The sequence below is a fragment of the Dermacentor silvarum genome, chromosome 3, assembly GCF_013339745.2.
Source record: "Dermacentor silvarum isolate Dsil-2018 chromosome 3, BIME_Dsil_1.4, whole genome shotgun sequence".
Classification (NCBI taxonomy): Eukaryota; Metazoa; Arthropoda; class Arachnida; order Ixodida; family Ixodidae; genus Dermacentor; species Dermacentor silvarum.
This window is the reverse complement of record NC_051156.1, coordinates 83,848,663-83,875,581: the sequence shown is the minus strand read 5'-3', so window position 1 is coordinate 83,875,581 and position 26,919 is coordinate 83,848,663. Positions and strand designations below refer to the sequence as shown.

Here is a 26,919-nt window from a genome sequence, read left to right as displayed (position 1 = left end):
CAGAGTCCGTAAGTGCTATGCCTCAGCCGACAATATAGTGGCAAAAATGATGCTTGCCTTCGAGGCACTACCGCATAACGGTCTAGTTGAATTTGACCAATGGGCAAAGTAACATTTAGCTGTACTGACACCCTTCGGCTCTGGTATGTACACGCCCACTCTTACCCGTATTTGCACACCGGAAGCCATCCTTCGTCGCTTTGATTTCTTTATTCGCTCAAGCTGAGGTCAAGTAAGTGCCAAGTTCCGGCGTTTCTTGTGGCTTCCTTTTTTTTCTGGTCGTCTGCATTGATGACCAGAAGCCTTTTGTGTTTACGCAACAGGGACTTCGAATTTGCCGAAAAACGTGCATGCCACAGCTTCTCAGGGAAGGCGCTACGCTGTGGATGTTAACCTGTATTACCCACATAAGGGGGAGCAAAGCTTCTCCCTTATGTAACGCGCCTTTTGCGTACGCCGTTCAGTCTGACGACGGGGAGGAGGCATAGGCAAAAGTGTTAACTGTCGCCCTTTCACTCTGGGCTGAAGTAATCGCAGAGCGCAGAAATCGGAACCACTATCAAAACATGTTTCGCCCTTTCACTCTGGGCTGAAGTAATCGCAGAGCGCAGAAATCGGAACCACTATCAAAACACGGAGCCGTGCAGCCTGTAACGATGGTAGCTTCTGTCATACCGAGATAAGGGAGGGGCTTTGCGCCGGTCCTCACTCTCTTGCATGCGTAATCATGCGAACGGGAATTAAACTTCGCAGTTCGATATTCGATATCTCAAACCACGGATAGGCCAGAAGAATTCTGCCAAGTGGAACTCTGTAGAAACACGACTGCCTCTAACTTTTCAATACAAACGTGCCAGCTTACTATAGCCAGTCAAAAGTTAATTATTCAATTTTCGTTGATTGCACTGCTAACAACAATAATTATCATCTCACTTTGTGCACCCCTCGCCACATAACCCTACGGGAGAGGTGGTCTTCACGTAGGTCTCTGTGTCTAAATTTAAAAAAACTGTCAACTTAACTTTGATCACCCTGTATATACGAGTACATATGTGCTGACCGAATAAATAAAAACACTTGCTTGTTAGCGCTGTGGCCTTTGTCCTTCTGTTCGTTCTATCCTTTAGCGCCGTTTTCTGCTAGTAGTCATGAACCAACACGCCAAAATGCGTACCCTTCTGCCAAGTTTATTTTATGTTGCAATGCTAAAGGCACTTTAGGAAGCGACTGACAATAATTACTTCATTATTTTTCTTTTCCTTCCTTTATCTATTTCCGCCTTTTCTTCTCTCCAAGTGTAGGGTAGGCAACCGGACATGTTCTTGGTTAACCTCTGCGTTTACCTCTGCGTTTACCTCTTCGTTCTTCTCTCTCTCTCTCTCTCTCTCTCTAAATTTGAATACACAAACGTTACTACATTTTTCCCCATTGAAATACGGCCGCCACGCCGGGAAATCGAACCCGCGATCTTCAGCTTAGCCGCTGAACGAGATAGCCCCTGCACCTGCCCCACGGGGCGTATAACCAAACATAGTGTTTGAAAGCTCAAAACTCCGATACACGCCCGGAACACTGAGAGCAGTGTTTCTGAAGCGAGCTTTCTATTGGATGTATTACAGCAAACCAATCACTAATTAACAATTACTAAGCTAAACACTTTCTTATATCAAATAGCATTTAAATATTTTCTGTATGAAGGCACTTTCCATGGCCAAACGCAAACGCGAACAAGTTGTTGAAATTTTCCTCGATGTGGAACAGTGTTTGCGCTTTGTTTCGGATATGGCCAAACCAGGTACAAATCGTGCTTCTGCTGGGCGAGCATAAAAGTTACGCATGTTTCACGTTTCGCGCATACTAATCTTATTTAGTGCGTTTAAGGGTGCGCTAAGGGCGCCAGGCCGGGAACTATGCCAGCGTGTGAGGTCGAGGCGCCTAACTAGTGCGGCCGCCGTCTATCGAGCTGCGCTGGAGCACTGGAAGCACCTCCCTGAGGAGGGCCCGGATTCGTCGAGGGCCCCGGAGGGTCGTCCTTCTTCTTGTCTCTCCAGTGCAGCATTCTCAGAAGGCCCGTGTATATGGGCTGGCTGGACGTCGTGCGGTTTTCCCAAGAGTGCGGCTGGTAACCGTGATCTTCATGCACTGTGGCAGGAAAGAGGGGGGAACCGAAGGCGAAAGTATGTTAGTACCCTCTGTATTGAGCGAGCAGGATAAGGCGATACGAGGTGCTGGAGTTCTTGATAGTCACAACCATATAAAAGTTAACATGACAATAGAGTCTGGAAAAGCGTTGGCGAAATTGACTGTAATATCATATTATGACTTGCTGGGCAAGTTGGTGTGGTCAAGTAAACACTAACTTTCAAACACAAAGATACACGTGGAGGTAGTAGGCACGTGAGGTAGGCAATGGCCTACCCACTATTTCTCGAGTGGGGGGGGGGAGGAGGGGCAAGGCTCACCCTCTCGTTGCGTCTCTTTATATATATATATATATATATATATATATATATATATATATATATATATATATATATATATACACTCGTATTATCATTGCATTACAGGAGCCTGAAAAATGCCTCAGAGAGCGTTACCTTTGTCATCGACAGACCTCATTATCAGTCACACATCATGGGTCATTACGATTGAATGCTGGAAAAATTTTTGAAGCGTGTCGCTGAAGTGAGGCAAAGAGGCTGCTAAGATTCCCACTACATTTTATTGCATTTTACTGAATTTTATTCAATATTAAATAATGCAAGCGTTTTGGAACACTAAATTGTAAGCTAACGTGAAGTAAGTAAATCAGTTACTTAGACGTTTCACGTTTGTGTAATGTCCGTGCAGGTGACTGAGAAACAGTGAATATGCTAATAGAGTGTAGAGCGCTTTTATTTATGATCATTTATTCATGTTTACTGATTTATTAATTTACTGATTCATTTATTTGTTTATTTACTTATTTATTTATTGGCACTGCAATTCGCAATGGCAATTTTGGCAGAGCGGATTATGAAAGAAAACTCTACACAATTTGCAAAGATGTAACAAATACCAGGGTAACCAACCTTAGCGTGCAAAAAAATGCTACCGCCAAAGCAAAGAAATACCAAATGTTTTTAAGTATAATACTTGTATCATTAGTCAATATGCACAGAGCTTAATTTAATAATTACCTGCAGGGACGCTTCAATAAATTCGCACAAAATTACTTGCATCGCAGGAAAACTGGAATATTGATAATGTTTATTGTTGAAATACCCATGTAATGGCAGCCAATGTTTAGCTTGCCGTTTTAGTGGTGGCGCTTCCACTGGTAAGTCAGACTAATCTAGGCGGTCCACAAAGTAAGGCTCTGAAACATCGCTTGACGACTATATATTTGTATCTTGTTGAGATCAGTTCAACCTTACAGCGGGCGCAAATGAGAAGTCACAAGATTATTGGCAGCAATAGGACAATCGTGACCAAGCTCTCGAAATCGAGCAATTTACGATAAAATCGAAAAAAGTTGGCAGATATCAAATACAGACACAAATCACAGCACGTAAAAGGAGGAACATATTTCAGCACACTAGTTTCCAAACAAAAGACTCAACACTTGGTTGAAGAACTTCATCAATAGTTAAAGAGAAAATGAGATATCCACCCAATCGTAGCAATTGCTACAAAGGAAACCCATATGGATTCCTCGAAAGAAAAGCCTCACAGTTAAAAGAAAAATTCGTTCTGGTCCGGGACTCGAACCCAGGACCACCGCCTTTCCGGGGCAGTCAATACATACTATTACGCACTAATTTGTAGCAATTGCTACGATTGGGTGGATGTATCATTTTCTCTTTAATTACTTCTCTCCACCTAGCGGGTTTCCGCGGAACTATTACGTCAAACACTTGCCTTTGCTTCGAGTTGTTGACAAATTCAACTTCACCCTGCCATCTGCTAGCCGCCTGGTTAGCTCAGATGGTAGAGCGGCTGCCCCGGAAAGGCGGTGGTCCCGGGTTCGAGTCCCGGACCAGGACGAATTTTTCTTCAACTGTGAGGTTTTTCTTTCGAGGAACCCGTATGGGTTTCTTTTGACACAATTGCTGCGATTGGGTGGATGTCTCATTTTCTCTCTAATTCTCTCCGCCTAGCGGGTTTCCGCTAACTATTACTTCATCATTAGTTAGATTGATCTAATCGTTAACAACTCTCGGAAAGGAGCACTTGAGGCAATTAACGCATGTGCGAAAGGGGGTAACTGTTAAATTATGTATTTGTCTGGTGGCATATCGGGATAGCAACGACATTACTTTTGATGTATCAATGTGGTAGTGCCAATAAATTAGCGGGTAGAAATATCATTACGAGAACAGAGATTCCTCTGAGACAAGACAGGTAAATTAGCCTTGGCCAACACAGCTGTTATAGAAGAGCGCCCCAACCTGTTATATGTAAAGCGGACATCATTTTTCTTCTTTTCCTCTGTTTTGATAATATAAGTTTCAGTGAAAAGGCCACAGATTATAGAGGCATGGTCTACTAGTGGTAAGACGACACTTTTATAATAATTTTAAAGCCCTTCGAAGAAAGAAGAGCTTTCAGTTTGTGTTAGCAGTAACATGGTGAATGTACTTTGACCAATTAAGGGTGTTATTCATCCAATGTCCCACACATTTGAAGTAAGTTGCTTTATTAAAAACATACTATTTGCACAATTTTAAAGCGTTTCATTTCAGAGTAGTAGTAATAAAACATTTTGAAATTGGTTTCCATTTGCAGAATTGACAGCATTCAATATTCTTCCGGAAGTCCTGATTCAGCTTTTCTCGGTCAGAACCTTTGATCTCCGAGCAACAACACCATCATCAGCGTATAATTTAATTCTAACTGAAATATCTGTTACTTTGCCATCAATCAATATCAGAAGTAAAAGCAGCCCAAGCATGGATCCCAGTGGAACGCCAGAATCAACTGAAAGTCGTTCTGAAGAGTGGCCTTTATAAACAACATATTTCTGCCAGTTTCTTAGGCTGGCAACCAGGTTATCAATTGAGTGTGTTTAAGGACTTGATTTAATTTATGAAGTGACTTTTTGTGGTAAACATTGTCAAATGCTTTGTTGAATTCCAAAGATAATTGCGTCAGTTTGGTAACCATTATTAATTCCTACTGCGAAATCATGAACGGTTTCAGTTTGTTGAGTAGATGTATAAGACATTATATACACCCGTGCTGAAATCATACCAATATATTTACATGATGGATGATTAAAAAATTAATTAAATCATAAGGTTTTACGTGCCAAAACCACGATATGATTACGAGGCACGCCGTAGTGGGGGACTCCGGATATTTCGACCACCTGGGGTTCTTTACCGTGCACCTAAATCTAAGTACAGGGGTGTTTTCGCATTTCGTCTCCATCGAAATGTGGCCGCCGTGGCCGGTATTCGATCCCGCGACCTCGTGCTCAGCAACCCAACACCATAGCCACTGAGCAACAATGGCGGGTGCATGATGCATGATGACAGTCTAGACTCTATGTTTACTTTCAGATTGAAACACTGCAAATAGAGCACGATTCAATGAACACAAATAGCCTAGACTTCCAAGCACGAAAAGGCCCTTAGTCTACATTGTCCCTAAATATTTCTGGTTCTAGACATTCGTTATAGGAAAACCAAATTCTTCCGCGCATGGTGATGACAATTATCCGAGCTTTACGCAGGGCAAATACGATGCTTGCGCCCTTGATCTACCTAAAGAGCCTCCGTGATGTATTAATTGGTCGGAAAGCCATGAGAAACGGAATAATTTGTTGAGATTTGCGTGAACGAGCTCAGCCCCTCCGAGATCTACGCGCTGCTATACAGTCAACCTGAACATAAAATTTATTCCAAGTGATTTCGGCACAGCATTTCCTGCTATGCTTGCGAAAATACTCCAATCAAATGCATTTAATGATTCCTCAGAACAAGCAGCGTTTCAAGCCACTCAAATCGCTCTTGTAGAGAATAAAAAACATGAATTTTATGAACAAAGTATTATGTCTTATGATTCACCACTGTGCTCTGAAGCACAATTACGATGTGACGAATGCCAATGTGAAGGCAACCGTAGAACCTCAGGCAACTGACCCAAGTGAATACGCTACGCTGACCTAGGTTCATATAAAAGTACTATCTTCCTGGCGACATTGGTATAGTGGTTTCCAAATGTGCACGGCGACAGAAGCATCGCAGTCATCAACGGTTGCGCAACAGCCGCTTGAAGACTAGAAAATGAGCAGACATCGGTGTCATAAAAGGTTCGTACGTGTGCGGTCTTATTATTGTGGAATACAATAACAGATGCTATTCCAAGGCATAAAAAAAGAACGAAAAACGCTAGGCACCCAGCAAATGAAATGACGCGTTTCTCGGGGCACAAAGTTGGCAAAGTTGTGCTGCAGCTGCAGCGGCCACAACGGAGTGTCAGCATAGAACATCGATCTTACCATGGCCAATCCTGGTGATGTAGTTCCACACGAACTCTTCGGCTGAGTGGAACCGATGCAGGTCACGCTGCATGAACGCCAGCAGCTCCAGTCTGCGCTGCCACTCGCCAGACGGGTTGGGCACGGTCAGGTAGTCGCTCAGGTGGCCGCACAGGTACGCCAGCCACACAGCGTTGGTCTGCGGGTGGAACAGGTCCCAGCGATTCCTGTGCGCCGATGCCATGTCGAGCCATTAGATATGCGATGCAATAACGCTTGCACTCTAATGCGCACCATTTCTATCACTCGGTAACCTACAGCTTCATGTAGGCCATATTACGGAGGAGCTGGTGTGTGTCTCCCTTCTTGTCTTGTCATGTTTAAATTTTTTTTGGCGATGTTTCCCTATCGTGTACGGAAGACATGTTTGCGAAGTCCTATATTCGACTAAAAACACAAGAGAGACAAGTGCCATAACCACATTCAGTACGCTACATTTACTTATATTTATGTAAATTTGTACAGGGTGTTTCAGCTTTCAAAAATTCTTACAGGTTGCCTGTGGCAGATAGCACAATTATAGTTCATGAGCTGGTCTACTCGAAGAGGCGGACGTTATTTGCACAAGAAATTGAAATGCATAATCGAATAATTAACAGAATTTCACTGCTTAAGTTTTTAAATAATTACCTGATGGCCCATATTGCAATATACAAATTGTAGCCGTGGAGTTCGCAAGGCAGATCCACTTGGAACGGATTCTCGGGGTGATAGCAGTTTCGAGGTATTCATTCCCGAACTTTGCGGAGAAATGCATTGGCGTTCCAGTTAGTTTCTTAACAAAACGTCACTTTATGCATTAAAGGTTTTGGCGCCTAAACCCCATAATTTAATTTCATGTTCATCCATAAAAAGACACAAAGAGCACGTAAGCACTCGTAATATGTTCTCGAACATCTTGCAACGCCGTGACTTGCCGGGAGCGCAACCGAAATCTCTGAGGCCTTGCACAGCATGCACAGTCTCTCTCGTTAAGCCTAAACGCCGAAGAATCCGAGAACAGCCTTAGGAAACAGCCCCGAATGGTCACGAATACTGTGCTGCCGAAGCTTCTAGGCACAAATGTAAACCAAATTCAAGCATCAGTTCGGAACAAGTGGGCCAAAGAGTGCACGACCACGGAACCGAAACAAAACGTTTTAGCGCGCAGCCGTGAGTGCTGTGCTAAGGCTCGTTGCCTTGGCTGCGCAGCCAAGATATGGACAGACAGAGTGTACATGGCACATTAGACATGCCTATAAACATTGTGAAAGGATTCCTTTCTAACCTAAGACAGGGAAAGAAGGCGAATGTAAGCGAGACGCTGCAAACATAACGAACGAGCCCCACACAAAGCATCGGCATTGCGCCTTGCCTTTTGCTCTTCGTTACAATATCGAGCCATTTATTAAGTCACGCCTAGCCATTTGCCAAAAAGAGGTTAATCGATGTAGCTGTCATAAATAAACACGTCGTTGTTATCAACCTCTATCTGCTTCTATCTAATTAAAGAGGCAGGTTCTATTTCATATTGCTGCAATACTCCTGAATTAAAGGTTGCATCACTGACTCAAAAAAAAGAGACGGCGCCGCTATGGCGTTGTCGTATCAATGTTATTACGGCAATTGTGATTATTTAAAAAATTATTACTGGGTTTTACGTGCCAAAACCACCATTTGATTAAGAGGCATGCCTCAGTGCGGGACTCCGGATTAATTTAGACCACCGGTGTTTTTTAACGTACACCTAATTCTAAGTACACGGGTGTTTTCTGCATTTCGGCCCCTTATAAATGCGGCCGCCGTGGCCGGGATTTGATCCCGCGACCTCGTGCAAGCACCATAACTGCTAAGCAACCATGGCGCATAATTGCGATTATGGTGTGACGAAGCGGAAGATGCCTAAATGGTCGCTCAAAAGACTATGCTACGTACTATCCCTTCTTTTATTAAAAAACAACTAAATCCTGCGTCCTGGTTTTTTTTTCTTTTTGTATGAGAAGTGTTCGAATATGGTAAGTAGCTTTCTTTCGTGTGTACCATGCCCTGTAGTTATTTTAACAACGAAGCTGTTCTAGCTAACGGTAAAAAGTGGCGCCTGCTGTCGCAAAACCTCGCCGAGCAATGACGTCAGTGCGTTGCCTAGCAACCACTTCGCGGAGCGGCGTGTGCCTCGCCTTCTCTCCGTGCCGTCTACATGTTGCCTTGACATGGGACGTTAAGAAGAGAAAGGAGAGCATCCGCGCGGCACGCGCAATGCTCGGGAGAGGGAAAGAGAAAATGAGAGCGAGATAGAGAAACAGATTGTAGCAGCATAAACGAGGCAACGCGCAGAGCTGCTGCCGACGTCGCCCGCGTTGCTTAGCCGCGCGTGCGCCGAAGCAGTAACGATGACGTCACCTTGCGTTGCGTAGTAACCGACGGCGCAGGTGCGCGCTCGCTTCGCCCGACACAGACACGGCTCGCTGCCTGCCTGCCTGCCTGCATTTGTGACATGCCAGGAACGCTGTCGCTTGCATGCGCCGACGCCCCAGCGCTAGTCACACGAAATGTCGCGAAAGGGAAGCTACCTCCGAAAATGATTGCTCGAAAATACCTTCCCTACATGCGTAGTTAAGTTAAGCTAAGACCTAGCAGCAACGAAGTTAATATCTAGCAGTCTCAGCCAGTAAGACTTAAGGATTGATGCTTTCGCTGTGCCTAAGCTTTGCACGACCGAGTGCAAACTTGCCCAATTTTTTTCCAGATCCCTCTGTAAGGCTGAGCGAAATTCGGTGCATTAGAACATTCGCAGAATCCCTTTAAAACGGCATCGTGTCCAACGCTACCTCTGTATAATGAAACTCAATATTACATTGCTTTCGAGGAGGAATACCACGAAAGCCATCAGCAAAACAAATAAATGAACCATGCAATTCGTTTCCTTACTTTATTACCCTTTCCAGGGTGAGGTATTGGGCCGTCTTGTCTTTGTAGACGCAATTGTAGTTCCTCATGCGCAAGATGATTTCATTGTCTGCCAGAAAACATAATAGATATATCAGACAAAACTCGTTTTGTATGATATTTACTTCTCAAGATTTCTCACGAGTACAATAAATATTGTTTCATACATAACGCTTAAGACGATCAGTATTCTACAACCTTCAACAGCTATCATAATATGACAAATCTTGAGATTCTTTGTCTTTATTCTTTGTCCACAATATTTAGAATTGTTATTAAGAGAAACTGTTAACCATGTTTGATACCACTTTCCCAGTTGTATTTGTGTCCCGACTCTGCTAGAGCCTTATATACAGGGTGTCTCAGCTACCAGTAATTTTTTCGTTACTGAGATTTAATTTATTGTAATTACTTATCTATCTCGAGAAGTACTGTCCTAAATTATCAAATTGTGAATGAGAAAATTGTAGAGCAACATGAAAAACTCCCGATACAGCTTTCTGTTGCTAAATACGTGCTACATAAATGTATTTTTCCGAGTGTAAAAGAAGCCCGCGATTAAACACAGAATTGCCGCACGACTGGCCGCTCGAGGCACTTTGAGTGTATTCGCGGGCTTCTTTCATGCTCGGAAAAACACTTTTATGTAGCACGTATTGAGCAACAGAAAGCTCTATCGGCAGTTTTTGATGTTGCTCTACAACTTTCGCTTGATACTTGGATAATTAGGACAGTACTTCTCGAGTTAGATAATTAATTACAATTAATAATTTAAATCTCAGTAACGAAAAAAATAATGGCGGCTACTCCACTGTACTGGAAACAATACGCACTAGGTTTGCTTCGCGTAACGCCGTTCCTCTTCTTATAAATCATGCTGCGTGATAGCTGGGACACCCTGTATCAGGCTAGCAGTATGAATTAAATCAATAAAAATAAATTAAATCTCACGATTTATAAGTAAATGATGAACAAAAGAACTCGAATCATCATCATCATCAGACAACTTATGTTCTGTGAAGGAGACTAAGCTCTTTCCTAGAGATATCTGGTTACCTCTTGTCCTACTTCTGCCCACTCCACGGTGGTATGCCTGAAAATTTTCTTATAACATCACTCTACTGCTCATATGCTGCTAAGCCACCCTCAACCGTCTCTCCCTCTTCCTATCTCCTCTAAAGATACGCCTGTCATTTTTTTCATTTTATCTGTTTTTGTGTGGTGTACTTATCTGTTTCAAATAACTCAGTTGTGCTCCAAGCATGGACCCTGTCAATGTTCACACTGGTGAATTTAATTATCTCTTGCTAAGGATATCTGCAAGCTGCCCTTCGTGAAATAACTGCCAAGCAAATGCGCCACAGAGCATTTTTATTCTGCAAGATTACATACGATACGGGCCCCCTGTAATTCCTTGGACAATGAAAACGTGTTTTTTTGCTTTTTTCAAGAAGTTGACCACTCATCATTAACTCTGGTTCCTTTGCCGGGCTATGGTTGGTTAAATTAGTTTTTTGAATAATAGTCTTGCAACCGGTACTCAGTTTTTCTATTTACAAGCTCTGGCATTTTCCCCACTCATGGCAAGTATTTCGAAACTCGATCATGTTACCCAAAAAGCATAAGTCATTCAGCTATCGCACATTCATTTGTTCGCCTATTATTTCCGAATCTAGCATATGGAATACTTCTTTCAAGCATTCACTCAATAAAAATGGAGATTATGTTTGCAGGACAGCCATTCTTATTCGGTATTCTACTACACGTTAAAATTATCCTAGCTCTCGGTATTTGTTGATACAAACAGCTCCACTGTTAATAACACTGCAGTGTCATTAAACACGATCAAGGTATCCAGTCGTCTCCTCAAGTACAGTATCGCCGCCGTTTTTAAAGTTATGGGGTTTTACGTGCCAAACCACGATATGATTATGAGGCCTGCCGTAGTGGGGGATTCCGGAATATTTTGGACCGCCTGGGGTTCTTTAAACGTACACCTAAATCTAAGTACACGGTTGTCTTCGCATTTCGCTCCCCATCGAGATGCGGCTGCCGTGACGGGATTTGATTCCGTGACCTCCTGTTTAGCAGCCCAACACAATAGCCACTAAGCAACCGCGGCGGGTTCCGCCGTTCAGCATGACGTGTAATTTTATTCAATTAGCTACTTTCGTTTCTCCCCACAACATATCACGCAAATGGCTTTAATCTCTATCCCTATTTGTACATATTTCGTTGTTCGAGTACGTTACCACTCTACACACCGCTGAGATTTCATTACGAGTGAAACCCATTTCACATTAATGAAAAACACTCTAGTCGGCATATATGCAGAATCAACGGAAATTAGTTAGTGATGGTTTACTGCAGCCACTAAAAAATGAACAAAAAAAAGTTGCAGTGGCTTAGCTCGGCTATGCCAGGATATACGTAGCGTTAGCAAAGGTTCAGCTGATTATTCTTAGCTTTCCTGGTTGTCTAGATTGTCAAGGATTAGCTTGATTGTCATGCTTACTACTGCTCCAATGACACACACGCGGTATACGTATTATGTGGCACATGTATTCATTCCTCCTACGCTCAACCGCTAATTGCCAGGCAACTACTTCGGGATCCGATGAGTCAAGCTTCTCCGTTCTTCTGCGCTGTTGAGCAGCATTTGCGCTCTCCTTCTCCATGGCTATACCACACTGGCAAACGCCAGTCAGAAGCGCAGCGGCTCCAGCGCAGTGTCAGATGGCGACTGCACGGCGACTGCACAGCGAGCGCGCGCCGGCGCCAGTGCGTCTACCACGGCTACGACGTCACTCCTCTGGAATGCGCAGACCGGCGGCGGTGAGTCGCGTGCGGCGGCGGCGGAGTGCGCGAGAGGTGCCGGCTCCGGTGGCTCCGGTGCGCAAGCCGTGTGACATCACTGATCCTTGCGCATGCGCAGCACGGCTCTTGATGTGCCGCGCGAAACGGGCTTGGCTAGGCCAGTGTAGCTAACGCTACGAAAGCGGCACCTCAGCACGAACTTGTACAGCGTGATTTTAAAACACGTCACAGAAGCATGCTCAGAATGACAGATGCATACCGCACCAGCTATAATACGAGAGCTTGTTGCTTACCGTTGACATTGAAATGCTTGCACAGATGCCATAGCTCTTCGAGTATGGGAAGCGCACAGTAAAATAAACGTACAAACATTCATGTGTTCAAGTTGCGCAATACCCAATTGCGCGTTCTAGCAGAAGTGGAAAGAATTCGATCCTCAGTGGCAGCAGTAGGAAACGTTTTCTTTTCCTTCAGCATACGATGAGCCATGCTGTGATGAAGGCAAAATGAAACCCTGTCGTACCACAGAGCTGCTTAGCTGCCGATGAGTTGCTAATGGCGTGCGCACTGACAGACAAAATACGGTGGCCGTTGCGGTTTACGGCAGGCCACAAAAATTAAAGTTTGATCATTTGTCTAACACCAGCTGTACATATATTCGTTATATCACTCGTTTACTCGCAGTTGCGTGATTTTCTTGGTAAATCGGTGAGTCCAGTACCGCAAACGAAATCAGATAAGGTAGTTCAATGGAAAATGATGCCCCCTTACTCAATGCTCCTCATGGGGCCTGTAAGGCATATTGAAATACATAAATAAATAAATAAATAAATAAATAAATAAATAAATAAATAAAAAATTAATAAATAATAAATAAATAAATAAATAAATAAATAAATAGCGTACACGTGTGCATGGTGCTTTAATGTGGATGCTTAGGGCTAGTCGCTATGGTCCCATTCCTCCAACGGAATATTGCGAATGTCTCAGTTCGCACGATTATTCTAGTGACATAACGCTGACATACACGAAGCCCCAAAAATGATAGTAACCACTTTAAGGTATATTGTCTACAAAATAATTCTAAGAAAATTATACCGTTAAGAGGGGAATGACGCTACAGCCTTCTAAACAAGGAGTGTGCGCCCTGTGATGCGCGTCCGCTGCACGGCGGACACGATGTCCACACAGATGTCTCAGAATAAAAGTGTCTGCCGCACGGGTCTGTCCATAATCATGAGTTACTTCACGGAAAAGAACTGCCTTCGTAGAGTTCACTCGAAGCAATATTTCACTGGTAGCGTGTGTTGCGAGTACGGCGCGGCCTTTCCCGCAAACTTTACCACTGTACCACTGTACTTTATTGTGCACAACTACCTCGCCACGCCGCTAGTGGCCGCCGCTTTTCATTGTTAGTTGCGGTATTGACGGTGACGTTCCGCATAGCCTTGCGGCGCGAGATCAAATGCCGGAGTAGGACGATGGCGTGAATACGTGTCAGGCAACCACGGCACCACCACAGCATCTTTCCTGCATGGCGTTGGCCACCAATTCTATGCTGCAGACTAGCCAATACGGTTAGGACCAAAGTTGCTCAACGCAAGACTAACGGAGAGGATTATATTGGTCCGTCCGGCAGTTTCCGCTTGCTTCACGCTGCCATTCGATGCAGTCGTGGAGGGGCAGCATTCGTCACTTCTAATGGAGCAGTTTTTCGCAAAGGCTAAAAAGGGAACATGATTGCAGACGTTAGGCGTATATCATACAGACTAAGGCTTGTGGATTTGAAAGCGCTTAACGCCTGCTATAGGTATAATGAAATAAAGTGATGTGCATGACGTAGCCAGCGTTGATGAGACAGTTTTACTGGGCAAATGTTGCTCATTGGGGCAGCAGCGAGGCGCGCTATATCAACGGGTGCTCAACAGTAGCTCCAAATTAGCAAATTTCAGCAGTAGTCATCAGCGAGATGGCTCTTCTCTAGTCCAGTAATCGCCCACGCAGATAAATGTTTTTTTTTTCTTCTCTTTAGCGCAGTTTCTACGGCGTGCTTTACATCATGCAGCGAAAGCAATTTCGACTTAGAACTGTACGAAACCTACTGTAAGTCATGCGGCCGAAGTTGTCGTCGACGAGGGTGACCTTGAGGCCGCCTCCCTTGACGCAACAAGTGCGGCCGTCGATGAGGAAGTGGTGGTTCTTGCTCGTGGATGGCAGCACCCTGATGTTTTCCTCGAGCAGGTTCCGGTGCTCGAACTGCAGCTCTCGTTCAGCGACCGCCAACGTGCACGCGACCTGGCCGATGATGCTGATCGCTTGCGCGGGCTTGATCTGCGCACGGTATTCGGATACAATTTTAGGCGCGTGTATTTGCAATTAGAACTGAAAACTTAGCTAGTTGGTAAGCATCCGCCTTTCTGTTCATGCAGTGCTCACAAAAACAAGGACTAAGAAAACGAATGCACAGGGAATGCGCTGCGTGCGTGTCCTGTGCATTTGGCATCTGTGCATTTCGCAACGTGTGTAATATCGTGATATCATACATTTTATCTCGCTTTGTAAAGATAACGCCACCCTCCACTTCATGGCAAGGCATTTTAATTTAACGCATTTTAAGTTGCGGAGTAACGGATCGGTGCACTTCGTTTATCGTCTCCATGGCTCGAGATCTCGAAATAAACTTGTCTTCTAAAATAAATGCGTACTTTTCCCGTAATCTCCCATATAGTGTACCACAATAAAGACCGAGGACGTTGATATCGGTGACGATCGTAAACAAACAAAAGGAAATATATAATATTTTCGTGTCACAAGAAACCAACACAACTAAAGAGAACAGCATCCGGGCCCCTACGAAAATGGCAAAAAGCCACGAGTCAATGAGCCACGCACAGTATTTGGATTTCGTGTTGACGACACGCCGGCAAGGACAAAGACACCTGGGTTCACGTATTGACTGAGAATGATTAATGTACCAAACATGAACTTTTATATTCAGTTTCCCCAAACATATGCCTGGAACAATATCTCGCGCGAAAGTTCAAAAAACTCATGTTTTCGCGTTGACGTTTGGCTCAGGCCGGTGAGCGAGTTCAACGAGTGAATGCATTCTGTAGCAGCACTTAAAAAAACGCATTCCCTCTTATTGTTCGTGTACAGGATGCTTCACTACACAAGTTACATAGCACGCAGACGGTGCGCCGTTCTCTCATTGAAAAGCTTCAACTGGCGAATGTGTATGTCACGCGCGCTGCTTCAACGTATTAGGAGAAAACATTAAAATGAAAAAAAATTTTGAGATGTTAGGTGCCAGAATTACGCTCTTATTATGGGACACACAATGGTGGGGCACTCCGGAATGAATTTGACCACCTGGGGTTCTTTAACGTGAACCTAAATCTAAGTATAAAATCGTGTTTGCATGTCGCCCCCTATGAAAATTCGGCCACCGCTGCCGGGTAGTACCCGTTACCTCGAGTTCAGCAATGCAGCCATAGCCACAACTAGACTTTGGCTCTGGAGCTCCTACCTTAATGCAAGGGAAATGAACTAAGAGATCGTTTTTAATGCGCGGATCGTTTTTTTTTTTTTTCGCAGACATCACGCATTTTTCGCTATGTCCGTAGGTAACCTAACCGCTTTACCGCCAACTTGGGTCTCTGGGTATGTGCCCGAACCGACAACTTGACAGTGGACAGCTTGGGCCAGTGAGTGTGTGCAAATGGGCATACGACACTAGATAAGTAAACAGTCTTGGCCAATCCTACAGAATTGGTATGTGCCACAAGGTAGGTGCCCGGATAGGCAAGCACGACAAGAGGCGAGAATTGAATAAGTCCGTAAATGAAAATTCAAGGCGTCAGGTACAAAGAAGTGAACAAGTCGGCTTCAAAAGCAGCCCGAACTGGTCAAATAAGTTCACAAAATAGGCACAGAGCGTGCATTCAACGGGGAGCGATAAGCTGCAGAAAAGAGGAGTTGAACTCAGCAACAGGAAATTGAAGAAGTCGGCCACAAAGATGTGAATAACTTGTCAATACAGCGTGTCACTGAATTGCCTCAATGGTAATCAGTGATCACATTAACGTCGAAGTTCATCGTGGGTTGTGTTCTGCCACATATCTTTTTGTCATTTTTGCTCTCCACTGCACGTTCAATATTGACAGCACTGAAGCATGTCTTGAGAGAAACTAGATCAGTGACTCGTCATCATTTATGCGACAATAAGATAGCTCTACTTCCGCTTCATATATCTGTTAAAACTGCATATAAAATAACTGTAGCTTTCATAGATTGCTACCCATTTTTGCGTGCTAACTTGTGTAGTTTTGTCCCCTGCAATGTCAAATAATGTTCTGTCGAAAAGCTAGGTATGCATGGAGACCAGCCTTGATGCAGTAAGGTTTTATGGTATCCAGAAGCAGTGCACACTGCTTCTGAATGCCAGCCTTGAATTTTCATTTACGGACTTATTCCCTTCTCGCCTCTTATTGTGCTTGCCTATCCGGGCACCTACCTACCTAGTGGCACACACCAATTCTGTAGGATTCGCCAAGAATGTTTACTTGTCTAGTGTCGTATGCCCGCTCAGCCGAGTTCGATGAAGTAGCGACCTTCAATTTTATTTAAAGCAATAGAAGTAATGTCGAAGGTACTTTCGGTACAGAATTGCCGTGTAAGGCACACCTTCCGGCAAACTGTACACACGCACAAAGAAAACACAAATAAAACAACGCCTTGGAAACATCAAATTTATCAGTCTCAATAGAATATTCAGAAATTATTAAAATGTTCTTTGGCTTTGCTTGAACTAGGAAAGAGAAGTAGCACATGAAATACTCCTTGCTATAAGCCGTTTTTAGTTTGAGTACTATAACGCGTGGCAAAGATCTCGCTGTAGAATAGTGAACTGTCAAGGCACACCTGGCCTTTCATGTACGAATGCGCTTTATTTTTCTTAATACTTGAAATATTTATATTTCGTTACACGCGTCCGATTACCTTAGAATGGAGGACACTGGGACCACAGTAGTCGCTCTCCACCACGAGGTAGTGCTGCTCCTTGGGCCTCATATCTGCAGAACAAAATAATCACGCCTGAAATCACTACAGCCACACCTAAATTCACCTAATTTTCTAAAGCAGCTACATGCCTTTCAGGGATGCTTTCATGTGTACAGGTCATACATGGTACAAATTGCAAAAAAAAGGTCAACACTGAAACATCCCCAACTGCATTCATAGGACGCAAACGACACAAGTACATGCTGAAAACTTGAACGACGCTGTGGAATTTTTGCTGCATGTGTGCTAAATGGTGCACTCACAAAACAGTTAAATTATTCCTCCACTTTTTTCTAATCAGGCTTGACTCAATGCATAGAAAAACCTGAAGCCCGTTGACTCGCCGAAAACGTTCCGAGTTCTTGCGCGCGTAAGTTCACGACGTTCTCTATAGTATGCTTCATTGCTACTTAAATATCAACAAAGATTTCTTGTTCAAACACACATTGCTAAACCGCAAATATATCAGTGCATTACAAACGCAACAACATGACACAGGTGGCCTACGGGTGTGCCTAAGTCAGTGATAACCTTGCGCCTTCTCTTAGAAATTCTGGAACATCTGTAACGATTAGGCCCATTCAGCCGAGTTCGGTGAGGTAGCGACCTTCAATTTGGGCTTCAGAAGCGCCACTGCACAAGGTGGTTACTTAGTAACTCAATTCGTCTAAGTAGCTGATCAGCACTACGGGGCTATTCTTGATGCGCAACCGAGGGATATGTATCCTGTGGGGCGATTGAGGATCGTTACGTAGATGTATCGCACAATGTTTTGCATCGAGGTTGCTTGCAACAAAGCTGCCGAAGTTGCCGAAGTTTTTTTCTGCTTCAGTTAGTAGCAATAGATCTCATGCTCGAATTTCTACTGACACAACTAATATTTCATTAGGAGATCAAGCAAGCAGTCTCGATGCAGCAAAACAGCCTGTTTTACTAAGTCTGCGGGTTAGGGTAATTGGGATTTGTCAAGGTGAAAATGGCGAAAACACAAGACAGTGAAAAAGACAGCGCTGCCTCCGCCGTCTTTCAGTCTTTTCTCTTAGCCCTCGTACCCATTAGAATATGCTTGATTTCTTCCCAGAATACCGAATTAAATCATTGCAATGTTAATGTGGACAAAACCCTGGACCTAGAAGACGGACGTAAAAAAAAAGAGTGCGTAAAAATATGCAACAGCAGAATCTCCATGGAATATCTCTAACTATACATATGCTGTGGAGATTTACAAGCAGGAATATTGTTGCCCTCTTATGCAAACGCGAACTTTAAAAGAGAACCACTGAATTAATTAGAGGGTGGTTCGTGTTATCGCGATAAGACTTGCCAGGGTGCGGCTGGTAGCACCGCGAATGAGTCAGGGCGTATTCATCGTATGCTTTGGCAAAGTTTTCTGGCAGGGTGTCATCCACGAACACAATTCTGGGAAAACAGAAAAACAAAAGACAGAAATAAATTCCCGCAAGTTGCTTTTCATCTACGCTTTATGGGCAATTCCACTCACCTGCGTATAATCCTAAATCCGTAACACTTATTTGTTAGGCCCATATGCAGGTCGCTGAGCTTCCTGTGAAATGCAAAAGGCATTGGATAATTGTTTACCTTAACAAGTAGCCATTAAAATAGGTTATTTTTGATGCAATGCTGGAAACTAGTTGCGGACAAAAAAACACTATCCTGCTTGCAGCATTTCGGAGTCCAATCAGTGCGGTAGTATTTACAAAAACACCTTATCCTTATTTATCGCCGTCTAGCCCTCTCCAACACTTCATCGAATGTTGATAAATAACTGTGCTAGAGTTTGCCTTTGCACATGTTCCACAAGGTCTGCTTACAATCGTTTTCCGATATATCTCATAACAATCGCACAGCGCTTATTGTTGTATTCCTATTCGATACCATCCGCCTTTGCTAAGTGGCTGTAGCGTTCCGGTGCTGTGCACGAATCCACAGGCTTGATTCGGCGCGGCGGCTGCTGTGTGCCGATGGGTGTCCAATGTGAAAACGTTGATGCGCCATGTTTCGCATACACTAAGCATTCAAGTGTGTCAAGATTGTTCCATAGCCCTTTAGTGCAGCGTCTCCCACGGCTACCTTGTCGCTTTGTTAAGGTAAACATCCTGTTACTTGAGGCGCGAATGCGATATTCGGAATTGTTGAACAGTCAATTATAGGCGAACACACAGCTCATAACTCCAGACATGCAGGTTAACAGCAACATGCGACTCGTGACCGGAAGTAAAACCCGCGCCTTCTCCTGGCAACCACCGGCGCCTTTATACGAGCTTAGAAATAAATTCTGCAAAAGTGACAGTCCCGTCTTCTGGCTTCGTCTAGAACGACAGTAAGTAGCAGTTGTCGCGCGCTCTTTCTTGAAACCTAGGTGATCCCTCGGGATCCCTATATTCCAAGGAACTCGGAAACTTAACTCGGTAGGCGGCAGGACTAGCTTGTGATCTGGCCACCACCGGTTGGTAGCAAGGGCCCGAGCCATTACTGGTATTAAGTGCTTCGCGTAACATTCATTCTCAAAGTGTGTACAATATTATTTTAACTGCGTAGCTGAGTTTGTGCAGAGAAATACGGAGGGTAGTGGAGAGAAAGTCGCCCAATAACTATCCCTCGCTTCACTTCACCATTAATGCGGCAGGAACAAAAAAACATATAAAAACATGTACATGCGACAGTATATGTACGAACTCAAATTATCTTCATCTCCGAGAGTTTTACTAGAGTGCAACGAAAGTAACAGTCACAACACTTTTATACGCGTATATTCCATTTATGAATGTATGGCGTTAACACTCGTCTGTTAGCTTGTTTATTGTATGCCGTAAACTAATGTCTATGAGAACAAATATTGACTAGTGGCACTGGCACAAACTTTAACACACTATAACAGAAATAGGCATGCTCTAGAAGGCGTAATATTCCACCACACTCGCAGTGCAGGGTCATGAGAAACGTTCTGTTATTATAGCACAAATTTTCGAAATCAGGTTCTTATGGGATATTACGCAACAGTAAACGTTATTTTCGGGCCAGTAGTAATTGTTACCAATGGAACAAACTAAACTCTCCCAGCAACAATTCCTCGTAATAAGCGTTAAAATGTTTTTTTACCACATATTCCCACACCTGTGTTTCTCGGAAAGCTAAGTACGTGGCTGAGACAAAAGGTTAGTCTCCACAGAATTTTGGTATGTCCCACTGTACCACTATTACGTAAACACATGGCAAGTTCGTCAACGAAGACGGTTACTGAAAAAAACACTAGGTATTTACCAACGTCATAACTCGTTATCTTACTTATCAGTGTTGCTCCAACGGCAAAGTGCGTAGACAGTGTCGTAAAAAGCAGCCTTTTGCCTGTAATGATTACACTACATGCCAACAGAACATACGCGCGCATGTGGATGTACAGGCCTATCTGCTACTGGCTTCGTTGTTATCGCTACATACACACAATCTTAAACTAAACGTTATCATAGGCGGCGCCCTGGCCGTCTGCCACTGCCTCCGGCGCATTGTCAATAAGCCACCCCGAACAGCGCTTCGTCTCGACAGCGCCTGTGCACGGTAATGGAAGTTCTTTTCGAGAATGGCATGGCCTACCTGCTGCTGAAGACGACGCAGTACACCCTGGATACTGAGTGCGTGTCGATGGAGTACAGCTGCACGACTGTGTCCGTGGCCGTCGGCGCCTTGCTTCCCACGTCCACCATGTAGGTTTCAGAGTCCACGGTCTCGGCTTTCTTCCTCAGCTTGGTGCCTTTGTACCTACGCACGAATCCAAAATTTCTAAATGGACCGAAGTATCAGCGATGGCTGGCGGCTTCGCTGCTCTCTTTCCTACCCCGTCCCCTCTCCCCCTTATCCCCAAAACAAAGGAATGCCGTGACGACCACAGATGTCTCCGAAAGCTCATCAAAGTCCTTGTTCGGGGTATTGCACAAAGAGGTAACATACGTACAAACGCCACATCACTGCCACAATATCTCCTACAAAGAAGTGTGGAAGAGACAAACAAGATTGTGTAAGAATACAATACGCTATAAGCGCGCATAAATTTCCATATGGCCAATACACCTGACATCGGTAAGCATAAGCGAAGAAAATTACACAGGTGAAATGGATGCTAACGAACTCTCTAGACCCTCACAGGCTGTGTTCATTGATTATGTAGCCAATCATTCCATTTCTTTGTCAAGGCGACAGATAAAATAGCTATTTGAAAGTGTTAGTTTCGTCATATAAGCGCTCAATACCTAAAGTTTTCAAAGGGAATGCGGGTGGCGGATTTGTGATAGAAGCTGTGTTAACCATTGTAGTTTCATGCAGTTATGACAATGCAATAATTCTTCTGCGCCGTCTCTTAATTTTATATCTGAAGAAATATTTGTATTTGCATGAGCGTTTGACCACGGTTTCAACAACACAATTTGGAATCGTTGTTCGATGCTGAACCAAGCACCGAAGTGTCTCTTGCTAACAACACTTTCAGCTTACATTCTAACGCATAGCGTTTAGTAAATAAAAATTGATATTATCCTTATCCCTATTAAAAGAGAATTAGTTAATACGCAGATATTACAGATCCAGCAGAACGATCGTCGGAAAAACAAATTAAGGTAAGGAACTTCAATTTTCCTGAACTGACTCGATACATACTCCACTCATATTGCTAAGGATTCCAGCGTCAATTACTCATCAACCATCGCGCAACATCGTGCTGCAAGTAGAGTGCACTTGTAAGACTGTCAGGAAATGAACAGTGATTCATATGTTGAAGTTTACTACACGATTTCTGACTAATGATTCCTCACTTTCTGTAAATATGACATAAGACATCTACAAATTTTTCACTTCAACCATCTACTAACATTGGAAGGATGTATTTCACAGAGTACTTATATTTCCTGGTGTATTTCAAGTACAATATGCACGGCTGTGTTAATTAATGATCAGTGGAACTACGGTTACTAGGCCTTTCGGCGAATCGGTAAAAGGAAAACATCAGTGAATAGTAAATTTACGCACGGCCGGCAGCCTTAAAAGCGTTCTTTCAGGAAGCATACAGTCACATTAAAAGAGGGCATAAAACGACACGGACAAGACTGAACAACACAAGCAAGAACAACAGGGCGCTTTTGTTGTTCAGTCTTGTCCGTGTCCTTTTTAGCGCTCATTTAATTTTACTTTTCACCATAAACCAACCAGCCCCGCAGCAAGCCTTATTTCAGCAGGCCCCACACACCAGACACGTGGTTCTTGCACGCACACACTTTCGTCACCGGAAGAAAAAAAAGGATCGGTACAAAACGGATAGGAAAGCATGTGCTCGGAAATTCGCACTATTTTCAGCATCGTTAATGCGGGTTCGAAAAATACGCACTGCACCAATTGCATTCGGTCATTGATGAAAATGTACACTGCGAGCTCACTTACCGGATTATTATATCACGCATTCAGAAGCCCGCGAATACAAGTAAAATTGTCGCGCGACTGGCCACTCGAGGCGCTTTGCGTGTATTCGCGAGTTCCTTTCACGCTCGGAAAACACTTTTATGTAGCACGTATTGAGCAACAGAAAGCTGTATCGGTAGTTTTTCATGCTATTCTACAATTTTCTCATTGGTGCTTTTCATCTAAATGTTTTAAATGAGAAGTTAATGAACTAAGACTAATGATGTAATTAGGCGGAATACAAAAAATACGCTGAGTACATCCAAGCGATGGCAAACAACACCTTGGTTCTGTTCAGCTGCGTAGCATTTGCATAATTTTAATGTTTGGCTCAAGGTCAGTAAAACACACTGTATAAGCCCGTTCGCAGATAGATGTACATTTCACCGATGTACCGACCGACCCAGCAGCAGTAACCACGGCAAACACGGGAGAATAGGCAATGGCATCGCTTTGAAAATATTGCTCACGGCTGCCGTAGGGCATCGTTGAAGGTCATGGCCTGCGGGCTGTCGCACAGCGTCATAAGTTTGTTCAAACAGTCGTTGTAGCACTTGCGGCAGCTATGTGGATACTGTGAGAGATAAAATATAAATAAAAATTAGGCACTTCATCGCACGGTCGCCGCCTATGAAGAATGGCGTTAGCGGAACACTGGAATGACAAGATGGCAACGTTTATACGGAATCAAAAGTTATGAATAATGGTACCCCTCAGGCAGGCTGCTCCAAGTGTTTATACGGAGAAGTACATTTCAAGTTGACTGCGTTATCCTAGGTGGCTTAGCTTTATGTTGTCGCTGGTGGCGGCAATCCGTAAAACGGGGCACTGAAAATAAATCGACTGCCCGCGCATTGCGTCGGCAGGAAACGCCGCCACCATTTACAAGGTAGTCACAGTTTAGCCCGAAAGACGAAGCATCGATTGCGATAGGAACTTAGTGGACAGCTTTACGAAGTCAGGATAGTAGTTTTGTTAGAAATATCAACTTATAAACATAGGTACAGTAACTAAATGAACAAGCGTGGTGTCACGCGCGCACATGCAAAGGTGAACACATCTCACTCGATGACCGCGGAAACTCGCTGTCAAAATGCAGTAGTGAGGAAGCGTGGCGTCCGCAGCGAGCGAATTGACCTTCGTGCTGAGCCTCGCAGCAACGCAAACTAAGCCGCGAAAACACAGCGCGCGGCGGACTGTCCCCCCGACGCAGATGGCTTTCAAGATACAGCGGCGCGGGCCGTAGGGCGGGCGGGCGCGCTCGGCCACCGGGGCCCCGGAGCAACCCCCCCCCCCCTCCTCCTACCTTACCCCGGAACGTTGTGTGCGACGGAAGGCGGCACGCTTCCTTCCCGCTTCTCTCCCTTGCGTGCGCGAGATTAAGCCACAATCGCCGGCTCACCCTCGCTCGCTTTCACTCGCACATACAGCATACGGCGCGCGGCTACGATTTTATCGTCCTTGGACTTTACTAACACCCTTACCACTCCTCATCGCTTAGCGATCTTCACAGATCAAAAATCAAATAAAAATTGTTATTTGTCGCAAAAAATATACACGCATTGGGGTTAGTATATACAGAAGAAGGTCCCATAGCACAAGGCTGAACGGGCACCTCCTAAAAAAACTGAGGAGGAGGAGGTTCACCCAGTATGCAAAAAAGTCACAGGCCTGCGCGGCACACGCAGCACAGTCACAGCGTAAGATGGTGGAGCTGCTGAAGAGTAGCTCCAATTTGGGCACCACGCACAACAGGGTCTTCGCGGCAGTCTGTTCGCCTCGTCTTGAGGAGAACGAACTGTCCGCCCGGCGTCGACGGCGAGCAGTCTGCTGAGCCCGATCAAGCCTTACAACTACAACTTACATGTCCGGCGCGCCGCGTTTGCAGGCACCTTAACTAGATGGCGCCAGCATACTGGCAAAGGCTCGGCAGCTCGGGAGCGCGTTAGTTGCGCGCCTCGTCGGAATCGCATATCATCATCTGCGTCTGCGGATGCTGCGTTTGCAGCCATCTTAACTAGATGGCGCCACCATACTGGCGGAGGCTCGAGTCGCCTCTCCCTGCGTTTGCCTTAGGGTATTTTCCGCGGCCCGATGGCAAGCCCTTGCGTGGCTCAGTGGTAGAGTATCCGGCTCCCACGCAGAGGGCGCGGGCTCGATCCGGCGAGAATCGGGTACTTTTTCGCGTTTCCCGCGATAGCGGTTACGCGGCGGACGCCGGCGGCGGCATCATCGCAACCCGAAACGGAGCTTAAGCTGTAAAACTGCGACAAAAATGCCATAGCAAACCAAAGAGACATCCTCTGGAAATGCGAGGGCCTTTCCCCACCCAGGGAGCTTCTGCCACCTTCCTGAGACACGACATGGGATACCCTAATACTGTCCCCAGAAAAAAAGCTACAAAAAGGAATTATTGCCTGGGCGGAAGAGGTCACCGCAGACAAGCGGCCTTCTACAAAGCCATGAAATTTCTCTAATAAAGATGTTTCCTCCTCCTCCTATACGGAACCTCAAGATGACGGCGACGACAGAAACACGCCTGGAGTGTCCATGTAATTGGTATCACAGTAATCAATTGGTCCGCCTATAGCACATGCGGCCACAATGTGTAGGGCGCCTATTTCTTACAGTGTAACTGTCTATCGCGCATTCTACCTTGACTTCGGACGTTTGAGAGCTGTCAGACAAGTATTTCGCAATGACATGACACAATCTACCGTACGTATGCACTTACTTAAATCATTCGCAGGCATTAACATCTTGCTCTTGCAAGCATATGTGCGCAGTTTCCCAGTTATTGCACTGCTCACGCCACAGGATTTGACTTGACTGCTTCTCGCAGGTCAGTCAAGAAGGTTTTAATCCCGCATTCTACCCGCAGTTTTTTTTTTTTTCTATGGGCTGTCCTTCTGAAAACACGCAGTTGAGCAGAGACGCCTGGGGATATCTGTCAGGCGGTTACTGTTGCAGTACCCCAATGCTGATCGGCTCCAGCTCCGTTTTCAATACGTGTGTACACAGACTTAATTTAAATTTTGATTAGGGACCTTTAGTTTATTGATTTACTAATCAGGTACTCGAATTACATTGCTTGATTTGTGATCACCCTGGTTTTGAATAATTGTCGTTCCTCCATGTTAACCAACCAAATTGTTGTTTTTCCTTTTTTTTCGCTCTTGGTCGATCACGCGGTATATCAATGATTATTCACATGCAAAAGACTGTTAAGTCCGTCCCACAGCCGCTTCAACAAATAAAAGCAAAATGCGCTAACAATTTGCCAAAGCTGTATTTAACGCTCACTAAACATTGTACAAGCCGCAGCACAACACCGAGGACAACGCAAGCTGGCAGCGGGCGAGAAAGACTGTCTAGCCAACCACAAGACCCAATTATCAGAGTTCCTCTTAAAGTGAGTATGATGACGTCCTTACGCATAGATTCCCACTTGGAAGCAGGGATCCAGGTTCATCGTCTTCAGCACTTGGTCCCTGAAAGTACACGCGGCTTCAGGATAAACCTCACCTTGACTTCTGACCAGGTCATCCATTAGCATCTCGTTCCTACAAGTTTATATATGCAAGGCGTCTGTGCTAAATTAACAAACATGCAAGTGTAATCATACAATAAGCCGTGCGACAAAAAGCATGCTGCCGACCACTCTATACGGCAAATGACATTTTTTTTTAATTCTGTGCAATTGCTTATTTAGTCAATATTGTCTCGCCAGTCGATATTAACATTCTGACTAAAAGTTCTTTCGTAACTTTATAGGACTTGTCAAGCGTAAAAATTTATCTTTACTTTTGTGCAACCAGACAATGCAAGACACACTGCAACTTGCTCTAGGGAGTTGCAAAGGGCAACGTTTTAGTGGTGTCTTCCTAAAGCGTACCGTAATCTTCGATTGGACCACCCGTATACTGCTCAAAACATTTCTGACGGTAATAATGTTAATATAAAATATGCTATTTGAAACCGTCCGGAGCAGCGAAGGAATAAAAAAACGAAATTACATTTCACATCGAACGTTTGCTATAAGCAAGGAAAGTTTGCATGTTTGCTTCTCCGCTCGCAGCAATCGCAACTGCGTCTGCGGGCCGAATTTCGCAATGGTTCTTGGTGCC

At 44.5% G+C, this 26,919-nt stretch overlaps 2 protein-coding genes across 3 annotated transcripts in view; both read right to left on the bottom strand.

The window, feature by feature from the left end:
- Nucleotides 1-26,919, bottom strand: part of LOC119445548 (uncharacterized) — a 381,600-nt gene that overhangs the window by 268,157 nt on the left and 86,524 nt on the right. The window lies entirely within an intron of this gene.
- On the bottom strand, nucleotides 192-26,278 carry LOC119444517 (serine/threonine-protein kinase haspin). The gene is made up of 10 exons (XM_037708903.2): nucleotides 26,227-26,278; nucleotides 23,263-23,366; nucleotides 20,942-21,106; nucleotides 18,831-18,893; nucleotides 18,654-18,748; nucleotides 17,267-17,340; nucleotides 14,368-14,596; nucleotides 9,431-9,518; nucleotides 6,485-6,690; nucleotides 192-2,142 (listed from the first exon to the last, which is right to left on the bottom strand). Exons 2-10 carry the CDS (start codon nucleotides 23,316-23,318, stop codon nucleotides 1,940-1,942), a joined length of 1,179 nt encoding a protein of 392 aa, XP_037564831.2. The 5' UTR covers nucleotides 23,319-23,366; nucleotides 26,227-26,278; the 3' UTR covers nucleotides 192-1,939.